This window comes from Narcine bancroftii, chromosome 1 (genome assembly GCF_036971445.1).
Source record: "Narcine bancroftii isolate sNarBan1 chromosome 1, sNarBan1.hap1, whole genome shotgun sequence".
NCBI classification, from domain to species: Eukaryota; Metazoa; Chordata; class Chondrichthyes; order Torpediniformes; family Narcinidae; genus Narcine; species Narcine bancroftii.
The window spans coordinates 98,120,074-98,132,162 of record NC_091469.1 but is presented as its reverse complement, the minus strand read 5'-3'; the positions used below and the strand labels follow the sequence as shown (position 1 = coordinate 98,132,162).

The 12,089-nt window shown below is 43.9% G+C and overlaps 1 protein-coding gene across 18 annotated transcripts in view; it reads left to right on the top strand.

Annotated features, from left to right (window-relative positions):
- pnpla7b (patatin-like phospholipase domain containing 7b) overlaps positions 1-12,089 on the top strand; it is a 496,626-nt gene that overhangs the window by 402,614 nt on the left and 81,923 nt on the right. For all 18 annotated transcript variants that reach the window (XR_011356222.1, XR_011356233.1, XR_011356243.1 and 15 more), the window contains 3 exons: positions 5,362-5,478; positions 6,203-6,351; positions 9,640-9,792. Coding sequence is in view for 10 of the 18 variants with exons in the window: in XM_069933113.1 (XP_069789214.1) it covers positions 5,362-5,478; positions 6,203-6,351; positions 9,640-9,792 (419 nt within the window). In the remaining 8 variants the exon portion in view is untranslated. The remainder of the gene's footprint in view (positions 1-5,361; positions 5,479-6,202; positions 6,352-9,639; positions 9,793-12,089) is intronic.

Here is a 12,089-nt window from a genome sequence, read left to right as displayed (position 1 = left end):
GCAAAGTTGAATCCCAAGGGTTGGAAAGAGTGTGGGCGTCTTAAAAATGGAATTAATAAATGGTTAGGAAAATGTGTTTCGGTGAATGGCTGCATTTTATACTTGGGTGTACCCTTTAAGTGGTATATGTTACAGAGTTCTAGATGAGATATGGCATTAAACTGATTTGATTTGTTTATGGTGAGGCAATGTCCTGTTTCAATATTTAATTAATTTCTATGGTGCAATTTTTTTTAAAATTCCATTTTAAATTCAGACTTACTACTCAGTAACAGGCCCTTATAGCCCACGAGCCTGTGTGCCACGCACCCCCCCCCCCCACCGAATACACCAATTACCCTGCAACCCTGAACATTTTTAAAGGTAGGAGGAATTTGTCTATAAACACAATCGCTCCATGGCAGATGCATTATCGTTGGCTCTCCACTCAGCTCTGGATCACCTCAAAAACAGTAATTCATACATACGATTGCTCTTCAGTTCACCTTTCAGTATCATTATTCCCTCAGTGCTGGTCAAGAAGCTACAAACTTTAGGCCTCTGTACCCCATTCTGAAACTGGATCCTTGACTTTCTCATCAGAAGACCAGTCAGTACGAATTGGAAACGTCTCTTCTTCACTGATCATCAATACAGGCACACCCAGAATTCGTCCTTAGCCCACTGCTCTACTCGTTATTACACCCACAACTGTGTGGCCAGGCACAATTCCAATGCCTTCTACAACTTTGCCGATGACACCACAGTCACAAACGGCATTGAGGAAGCATAGATCAGCTCGTTGAATGGTATAACGATAACAACCTTGAGCTCAATGTCAGCAAAAGCAAGGAGATGATTGTTGTCTTGAGGAGGAAGTCAGGGGAACACGACCCAGTCCTCATCAAGGGCTCAGTAGTAGAGAGGGTCAAGAACTTCAAATTCCTGGGTGTCAACATCTCTGAGGATCTATACTGCAATCTCGAAGAAGGCTCGCCAGCGGCTATACTTTGTGAGGTGTGCGAGGAGATTCAGTATATCACCAAAGACTCTCGTAAACTTCTACAGATGTACCGCAGAAAGCCTTTTGACTGGATGCATCACTGCCTGGTATGGAGGCACCAACTCTCAGGACAAGGAAAAACTCCAGAGGTTTGTTAACTCAGCCTGTGACATTTCAGGCTCCAGACTTCACTCCATCAAGGATATATACAAGAGGCAGTGTCTTAAAAAAGCAGCCACTATCCTCAAAGACCCCCACCACCCATTCTATGCCCTCTTCACTCTGTTACCATCGGGAAAAATGTACAATAGACAATAGACAATAGGAGCTGGAGTAGGCCATTTGGCCCGTCGGTCCAGCACCGCCATTTTAGATCATGGCTGATCATTACCATCAGTACCCCTTTCCAGCCTTATCCCCATAACCCTTAACTCCGTTACCCACAAGAGTCTTATCTAACTCTCTTTTGAACATAGTCAGCGAATCCGCCTCTACCACCCTCTGTGGCAGAGCATTCCACAGATTCACACTTCTCTGGGTAAAAAAATGCTTTCTCATCTCCGTCCTAAAGGGCCTACCCTATATTCTTAAACTATGCCCTCTAGTCCTCGTCTCCCCCATCATTGGGAACAAGTAATCAGACTTCACCTTGTCTATCCCCCTGATGATTTTGTATACCTCAATCATGTCCCCCCTCATCCTTCTAAACTCCAATGGATACAAGTCCAGTTTTTCTAGCCTTGCTGCATATGACAACCCTGCCATCCCTGGAACTAACCTTGTAAATCTGCGCTGCACACCCTCTATAGCTAGTATGTCCTTCCTCAAGTTTGGAGACCAGAACTGGACGCAATACTCCAGGTGGGGTCTCACCAGGGCCCTGTATAACTGCAGAAGGGCGTCTCTGTTCCTATACTCCAATCCCCTCTTTATGAAAGCCAACATTCCATTTGCCTTCTTCACAGCTTTCTGAACCTGCATGCTAGTCTTCAGTGACCAGTGAACAAGTACACCCAGATCCATTTGCACTTCCCCACTCCCTAGCTTGTCTCCATTTAAATAATACTCAGCTTTCCTATTACCTCCCCCAAAATGAATAACCTCACATTTGTTCACATTGAAATTCATCTTCCATTTAGCCGCCCACTCCTCCAGCCTGTCCAAGTCCCTCTGCATTTTCCTTACATCCTCCTCACACCCCACACCGCCACCCAGTTTAGTGTCATCTGCAAATTTGCTCATGTTATTTATAATCCCCTCATCCAAATCATTAACATAAATTACAAACAACTGAGGACCCAACACCGATCCCTGAGGCACTCCACTCGTCACATCCTGCCATTCTGAAAAAGACCCATTTACTCCAACCCTTTGTTTCCTATCTCTTAACCAATTTCCTATCCATGTCAGCACCTTACCTCCAATACGATGCTCCTTGATCTTGCTCACTAGACTCCCGTGCGGTACCTTATCAAAGGCCTTCTGGAAGTCCAAATACACCACATCCACTGGCTCTCCCGAGTCCACCCTCTTTGTCACATCCTCAAAAAATTCCAGAAGGTTAGTCAAGCATGACTTACCCTTAAGGAATCCATGCTGACTAGCCCTTATACTATTATTACTGACTAAATGTTCTGCTATTTCTCCTTTTATGATGGACTCCAATATCTTCCCCACCACTGAAGTCAGGCTAACCGGTCTATAATTTCCCGTTTTCTCCCTCCCTCCTTTCTTAAAAAGCGGCACCACATCAGCCACTCTCCAATCCTCAGGGACCTCCCCGGAATCTATGGAACTTTGGAAAATGTCGACCAGTGCCTCCACAATTTCCTTAGCCACCTCTTTAAGCACCCTAGGATGCAGCCCATCAGGCCCTGGGGATTTATCAGCCCTCAGTCCCAACAATTTACTCATAACCTCCTGCTTCTGGATCCGGATATCCATTAGATTCCCTACCTCCCCAGTAAAGTTCCCCAAGTCTCTTGGTACCGCATGACCACTACCCCCTAACTGACTATAACCTATATCCTCCTTGGTGAAGACAGTTGCAAAGTATTTGTTAAATTCCTCTGCCATCTCCTTGTTTCCGGTAATAATTTCACCCTTGCCCATTTTCAAATGGCCAATTTTAGACCGAACCAATTTCTTCCTCTTCACATACTTAAAAAAGCTTTTGCTATCCTCCGCAATATTATCTGCTAATTTCCTCTCGTACTTCATTTTCCCGTCTCTTATGGCTTTCTTAGTTACCCTCTGATGTTCTTTGAAGGTTTCCCAATCCTCTAATTTCCCACTCCGCTTCTCTATCTTATAATTACTCCCTTTGGACTTGATAATGCACTTGATTTCCTTAGTTAGCCAGGGCTGCCATTTGCATCTCCTAGAGCCTTTCCTCCACTTTGGAATAAATTTGTCCTGAATCCTGTGAAAAATGTCCATAAAAACCTGCCATTTTTCCCCAGTTGTCCTCCCAGCTAGTGTATCTTCCCATTTTATTTTGGATAGCTCCTCCCTCATAGCTGCAAAATTCCCTTTATTTAACTGAAGTACAGATGCCTAAGGGTGAGCACTTAGCGGCACAAGGACAGCTCCTTCCCCGTTGCCATCAGATTCCTGAATAAGCAATGAACCAAAGACACTGCCTTACTTTTCATGCACTGTTATTTTTATTATTATTTTATTTTATTTTCTATAGTAATGTCATAATATAGTTATTATGTATGTTTGCACTTCTTTCTTTCTTCTTTGGCTTGGCTTCGCGGACGAAGATTTATGGAGGGGTATGTCTATGTCTGCTGCAGGCTCGTTGGTGACTGACAAGTCCGATGCGGGACAGGCAAACACGGTTGCAGTGGTTGCAAGGGAAAATTGGTTGGTTGGGGTTGGGTGTTGGGTTTTTCCTCCTTTGTCTTTTGTCAGTGAGGTGGGCTCTGCGGTCTTCTTCAAAGGAGGTTGCTGCCCGCCGAACTGTGAGGCGCCAAGATGCACGGTTGGAGGCGATATCAGCCCACTGGCGGTGGTCAATGTGGCAGGCACCAAGAGATTTCTTTAAGCAGTCCTTGTACCTCTTCTTTGGTGAACCTCTGTCTCGGTGGCCAGTGGAAAGCTCACCATAGAACACGATCTTGGGAAGGCGATGGTCCTCCATTCTGGAGATGTGACCCACCCAGCGCAGTTGGCTCGTCAGCAGCATGGATTCGATGCTTGCGGACTCTGCCAGCTCGAGTACTTTGATGTTGGTGATGAAGTCATTCCAATGAATGTTGAGGATGGAGCAGAGACAGCGCTGATGGAAGCGTTCTAGGAGCCGTAGGTGATGCCGGTAGAGGACCCATGATTCAGAGCCAAACAGGAGCATGGGTATGACAATGCATCTGTACACGCTGATCTTTGTGTGTTTCTTCAGGTGGTTGTTTTTCCAGATTCTTTTGTGTAGTTTTCCAAAGGCGCTAGTTGCCTTGGCGAGTCTGTTGTCTATCTCTTTGTCGATCCTTGCATCAGATGAAATGGTGCAGCCAAGGTAGGTAAACTGGTTGACTGTTTTGAGTTCTGTGTGCCCGATGGAGATGTGGGGGTCTGGTAGTCATGGTGGGGAGCTGGCTGATGGAGGACCTCAGTTTTCTTCAGGCTGACTTCCAGGCCAAACATTTTGGCAGTTTCCGCAAAACAGGACGTCAAGCGCTGGAGAGCTGGCTCTGAATGGGCAACTAAAGCGGCATCGTCTGCAAAGAGTAGTTCAAGGACAAGTTGCTCTTGTGTCTTGGTGTGAGCTTGCAGGCGCCTCAGATTAAAGAGACTGCCATCCGTGCGGTACCGGATGTAAACTGCGTCTTCATTGTTGAGGGCTTTCATGGCTTGTTTCAGCATCATGCTGAAGAAGATAGTAAAGAGGGTTGGTGCGAGGACGCAGCCTTGCTTCACACCGTGAGCAGGAAAGGGCTTTGCCAAATACTAGAGCGCCTCGGATGCCCCCTCAAATTCCTCAACATGGTTATCCAACTGCACGAAAACCAACAAAGTCGGGTTTGCACTTCAACGCTGCTTCAAAACACCAAATGTTGTGACTTGTTCATGACAATAAATCCTGATTCTGATCCTGAAACTGGAGTACCCGGAGGAAATCCACAAAGTCACAGGGAGAACATAAAAACTTTTACAGACAGTGCCAGGTTCGAGCCCGGGTCACTGGCGCTACAATAGTATTGCCCTAACCACTACGCTAACCATCCTGCCAATTGCAATGGATATGTTATTTGTAAGTTAGACGGTATAATTACAGATATAGATAAAATAGTGTAGATCTTGCATTTTTCAGCTTTGTGTCTCTTACTATAGAATAGTGATACTGATTCTCAGGGGTGTCCTTATATTCATGACAGGATCCCTGTGGCGATACTGTCGAGCCAGCATGTCCCTCTCAAGTTACTTGCCGCCTCTCTGTGATCCAAAGGATGGACATCTGCTTATGGATGGCGGATATATCAACAACCTGCCAGGTACGTTGGAGGTCCATTTATGATCAAATTCAGGGGAATAAAGATGTATCTGCATTAATATCAAAAAAGGAAGAGACGTGCATGTGGAAGCTTGTCCTGGTTTTGTCAAGTTTGTCCACTACCCAGTTTTATTATCACAACACCAACTTTCAGGTGGTGTCGTTCAGATCATAACTTGCCACATTTAATAAAAAATGCATGCTGTTTTATCTCTGGATCTCTTACCAATTTGCTAATAATAATCTCCCATAGTCATCAGCCTTCCTCTCAAAGGATTTTGTTGGTGACATTCTCAACTACTATTGACAGTGCACCGTGAAATTGCAGTAAGTTTAGTTTTGCACCCATTCATTGGTTAATGCAAAAACTATGAAGCTGCAGCCAGCAACTTAGCCTTGCTTCCAAGTGGCACTGTTTTACAACCTTTTGGACTTAATGGGACCAAGGGAAATCGATAAAACTAATGATAATTTAAGACACTAAGTCTCCCTGGCTCTGAAGAATAACTGTGTATGGATTATAATTAATCTTTCAAATTGGTAGAAATACAATTAACTTTAAAAGGAATGTTTAAAAATTTAATATATATTTCAACATCCCCTTGCGTGGCATGTAGATGATCCAATTCTTATCATAAGCTGTAAAGCATACCTCCTTTGCTGTTAAAGAATTTGTGCCCAAGTACACCATTCCCTGAGACCAAAAGATTCCACTTTCTTTGCAGCTGACGTTGCCCGTTCTATGGGTGCAAAGGTCGTGATCGCAATAGATGTTGGCAGCCAGGATGAAACAGATCTAACAAATTATGGAGATTCATTGTCTGGCTGGTGGTTGTTATGGAAGCGATTTAATCCTTGGGCAGCAAAAGTGAAGGTAAACCAAAAAAAAAATTGTGGTTCATTGTCAATCTTGTTTATTGCCAGTGGATAGGAAGGATGGTGGTGGTGTTGTTAGTTGAAATTTAACATAAAATTAGCATACAAAATTAAGAAAGCAGAACATCTGTCCCCAACATTTTACTACATTGCCTTGTTTAAAGATCTCAATATGGCAATGCAGTTTGTGGCTTTTGTTGTTAATCCATATTGGAGAGGCCTATTCCCCACCACTGAAGCAAAATGTGCTGCTAAGCTAGATATTTTGTATAACTCAGCAATTTTGCATTAAACTGTTATACACTCATTATACACCAATGTTGTAAGATGGTTATAATATGTATGTTTGCACTGTGAGGATGCCACAAAACACCGGATTTCATGACTTGTTCATAACAATAAATTCTGATTTTTGAATTCATGGACTGCTTTGTCCTCCCATTCACTCATTTGTACCTATACTTTTTCTGCTACCTGCCAAATTTAGTATTCAAATTTATAACTCTTGCCCCTCATCTTGACGTCAAGCACAGATATACAATCCTCAGCGGCAACTTTTAGTCAGGGTTGCACATGTTTCAGGCCTTTGAACTGTGAGGGCAAATAAGAAAACAAACAGAGTGTTTGGGTGATTATCCAAAGGCTTTCTGATGCAGCTTAGAGGAGAAGAGATAAATGGGAAAATTTGAAGGAAGATATTCTTGACCAGCCATTCTCAACAGAGCCCCGACGGCTCCCTGGGGGCCACAGCACATTTTTGCAAAAGCCTTCATTTCTTTTCACCTCACATAATAAAAAATGGGTTTTTTTTAGTGTAGTTGGTAGAAGACAAGTACAGATGAAACCAAAACTTGACTGCTTCAAAGGGAAGGGGCCCATTAACTTTGATCAGACTCTTAAAGGGGCCCTAGCCAAAAAAAAGTTTGGGAATGTCTCTTCTAATGTCTTGGCAGTGATAAAGATAATGTTTATTGTCAGAAACATTAGTACAATGAACATATGTATTAAAATTCATTCTACTGCAGCAAAACGTACTTAATTATTAAAAAATCTCAATTTGTATCCATTAAAAGACCTCAGTAAAGAAAGAGATAATAAATAAAAAGGATAGATGATAAATATTCACATTTAGAGAGTACATGAAAATAGTGACATTTGAACAGGGCAGACAGGGCCTTTAGTGGTGCCAGAGTAGTTATGATTAGGGCAAAATGGATGAATCAAGAACCCAACAACCATTGGGGGTATATAAAAAAAATACTGTTCTTGAACATAGACATTCTGGGCTTTAGGCATTTATATCTTCTTCCTGAAGTGGAATATATCTAATGGTGGAGTCAATTAAATCAAAGTGTGCGAGTGGGCAGATTTGGAGATTTTAGAGGGCTTTCAGGCTGGAGGACATTTAAAATGTTATGGGGTGGCTAACCCATGGAGAGAATAATAAGACTTTTAAATTGAAAGTCTTAGCCAGCTTCCTAAGTAGGAATGCAAGCATTGGGTTGCTAAGTTATACACATCAAATTTAAATTTAAGCAGAATTTAGAACACAAGAAGAAGGATCAGGACTAGCCCACTGTACCACAAAAGCTGCTCTGACATTCTATATGATCACAATTGATCTACATTGATTCCAACTTCTTTTATGTGCCATAAGATGTTGGGAAGCCAAGCATAATTGCTAGAGGAAGGCTACTAAAAGCAACCATGATATTGATGAGGTATTCTTGTGGTAGAAGTAGGTATTTGTGTGACAATAAGTTTGAGATTTTTTTTTTAATTTGGAGATAATAGGCCCTGCCGTTTCACTAGGCTGCACCAACAAAATGCACCCATGTGACCAATTAACTTACTAGCCCCATACGTCTTTGGGACGTGGGAGAAAACCGGAGCACCCAGAGGAAACCCGTGTGATTGTAGGGAGAAGGTACAAACTCTGTACAGACAACGGCAGATTCAAACCCAGGTCTCTGGTACAGTAATAACATTACGCTAGCTACTAGGCCATCCAAACTGAGATCTAAAGCAAATTCAGGGTCAAGTAAGATTGCTAATGGTTTAATTGTGGACAGAAAGATGGGTAGAATTTGCATAGTTATAGTCCTCCAAGATTTAATTGGAGTAAGTTCCTGCCCATCCGGTTGCTGGCTGTCAAGGAAGTAGTGAAGCAAGCAGGAGATGGTGGAGAACTGCCCAGATGTCCTTAATAAACCGCCTTTAATCGTACATTCCTGCTCTCCAGTTACTGGAAACAGTTTGCTTTTGGACAACTAAAATGAAAAGGTGCAGGCAGTCTGAAATGACCAACCGCTAGAAGCAGAGATCACTTTTGGAGAAGGGACACTGCTCAGCTGAATGTCACCAATGCTTTACATTATTATTGGGCTAGATTTCTCAGGGAAATGTGAACAGTACCATTTGTAATTGTATTTGTTCTCTTAAGTGTCAGCAACATAAAGATTCCTGCACATTTCTACACGAAAGTCCAATCCCCAATTTGTTGGTATTTTGATTGAGGTCCACTTCTGGGTGGTGTTCAGTTTTGCGTTGTGGAGATTCCCTAGCATTTACAAAATGGAATTGGCTTTAGCAAAGCTTCTGTTGCTGTTATATGTGGATAGTGGAGAAACACGTGGCCTCCCTATCTGTCAGGAATATTGTGGATTGCGGAAGGTCACGAGTCATCCCTGTCTGAAACTTATTCGGAAGTCGCATCAAGGTGGGACTCCAGCCACCCATTAGTGCACAAGTTGTTGTTGGCTTGTTTAAATTACTTTGAGTCATTATTGGCTAGAAGCCTAACTCCAAACTGTATTAAACATCAATGCATGGCACATTTTTTACTCACTGCCTCGTGGTCCAAGCCCCGGACATGGCTCCATGCCAGGTTACTACTGTGGACATTGCTGGAGGAGACACGGGTAAAGTATGCACTACAATTAAGCAGAGCTGTAGTTTTGCAATAGATCAGTGCTTGCACAGAGCTGTACTTCCATTAGTACAGGGAACCGAGTGTTTGTTTGAAAGTCCCTGGCTGTAGAGTGTGTACACATTCATGAGCGTGTAGAAGATAGGCGGTCACTGGTATCGGAGTCCAACCTGGGTCTGATGTAAATGCCTATATAGTTGTTTAGTAGTAGAGTAATTCTATCGTTTGACATTCTCCCCTGTTTGTAACCTGTAAAGTTACCTGTAATTGTAACACTTGTGTCCAGACTTGTCTCTCTGTGAACTCACCAAACCTAATTCTCTTCCCAACACAACAATTGTGTTATTGTAATTGCAGGTATTGGACATGGCAGAGATCCAAACTCGCCTGGCTTATGTTTGCTGTGTCCGGCAGCTGGAGGTGGTGAAGAACAGTGACTATTGCGAGTATATTCGACCTCCGATTGACCGCTATGGAACGCTGGAATTTGGAAAATTCAATGAAATTGCAGTAAGTAAATTTCTGTTGCAGCCTCATTTTCTCTGAACTTTTAGTTAAACGCTGAGAGAGCCAACCTATCACATCACTCTTGGAGTGATTGAAACTGACAGATAAAGTTGCCTGCAAAAAAAAGAAAATCAAAATGCTGTAAATCTGAAGTAGAGAAAAAATTGCTGGAAATACTTAGCTGATCTTGCAGCTTTGAAGTAGAGAGCAACAGAGTCAACGTTTCAGATTCATGACCTTCCTAACCCTGGAACAGTTGGAAGTCAAACAGTTGTTTAATTAGATTGCAGCGAGGGAGGTGCAGAGAATGGGAAGGGCTGCAGATGGGAGACAGGTGGTGCTGTTGATGGGGAGGGGGGAGGTGTCAGTGTGCAGCTGTTGACTGATGGAAGGTGGTTGTGTTGACCAGGGGTAGGCGAGTGCATTTGAACAAGGGATTGGAGAGGGGTGGTACTGTTGACCGAGGTTTGATAATTGCAGCTGCTCTCCTAGCCCAAGTACATGAGGGCACGGAGATGGGTAAAGCACGTTGCTGTTGGTTGACATCAAACACTGATGATGCTGGAAATCTGAAATAAATGAGTATCCAGACATATTGACCCCGAGTAGATTGACAGGGGAAAGTTCAAAGTCATTCTTCCCTGCCAGCTTCTGACTTTGATTGGTCTCTTAGGATGGAGCTGTTGTCTTTCTCTCCAACAGCAGCCACTGAGTCCTCTTGATTCACCATCACTGTTGGGGCCAGAGTCCCAGAACCTGCTCTGACAGCTACTCTCTCTCCATGATGCAATGCACCTGTGCTGTGTGACTGGCTCTCCTTTCCCACTGATCATTCGCTCCCTCATGGTCCCCTGCATGGAGACCTTCATCATCAAATTCCCTGCCCAACATTCCAGAGGGACACTTGACTCAGATGGTCTGTATTTGGCTGAGAAGATAGCTTGCCATCACCTTCTCATGTGGAATTAGCAATGGGTAATAAATCTATGTCCACATCCCATACATAAATAGAAAGTGTACTAATGCTGTTGTAGCGGTCAATTGACAGTCAAAATGTGTTACACGTAACTTTTTCAATTCTGTTTAATTTGCAAAGTTAGAAAAAACATCATTGAAACAGAAGCCTCCTGTGAGTCTCCCACATCTAATCCTATCTCCACCCATTCAGCTTTCCACATTTGGGCTCATGGCATCTGCCTTAAACGTGTTTGGCAAAAGCAGGTTCCACGCTCTCATTGCTCACTGATTAATTAGCAATCACCTTATCTTTCAAGCCTGTGTTCTGGTCTTGCCCCCAATTACATACATCTAGCTAATCAAATCGGTTTGTAATTTTGAAGGTCTCTTGGGTCAATCCCTCATTCAGCTGTAACGTAGTAAGTGATATGCTTGCCTCAGAGAAAGTTTAGCTTCTAGTCACTTCCAGAAAAATAGTGTTCACCAAGAGAGTGGAACGCACAAAAGTGCTGGAGAAACTCAGCAGGTAATGCAGCATCCACAGAAGTAAAAGGTTGTAGTGGTGTGTGCACAAGCGCAGCGAGAACTGAGACAGCAGGCTGTGAGCACGATAAGTATAATAGTTTACTTCAAGTTACGCACTGCAATCTTTCAGGTCCTTGGGATCCCACCCCTTACCTTCCGAAACTCACTTCATGCTGATGCAAGCGCGTACGCATACTTCCAGTCTGTACCGGAAGAGAAGGTCCTGTGATGCCATCTTTGCTGCGGCTGCTCAAGCAGAACCAGTTCACCGTACAAATATGTGCGCCACCACACAATGCCACCTCCCCAGAACAGGCACCGGTGGTCTCCTGCTTTGGTGGCCAACCCCTGCATGTTGGCAGTGGGACCCCTACCAGCTGTAACGTCCAAGTGTGCCGGTTTGAGGTGGTCCAAGGTGAAAAGTTCTTCTTTGTCCCCAATGTCAAGCGTGGAGTACTTTATAGGCCCCTCGTAAGGATGCTGGATGCGTGGCCTGTGTCTGCCCCTATCCACAAACACATAGTCGCAGATGTCTAGGCCAGCAGGGTAAGCTGAGGGGGGTGGCAGTGTCACATTGGCAGAGGTGGTGTGAGTTATCCCAATTTGTCTCTCAGTCTTTCCAGTACGGTGGTGGTGCCGCTATCCTGTCTTGGTGAAGGCAGGAATTGGCCTGGGACTGATAGGGGTTCACCATAGATCAACACAGCTGAGGAGGCTTACAGGTCATCCTTTGGTGCTGTGCGGAAACCGAGGAGGACCCATGGCAGTTCGTTCACCCAGTTTGGCATCTCCAGCCTTGCCATCAGTGCCGACTTAAG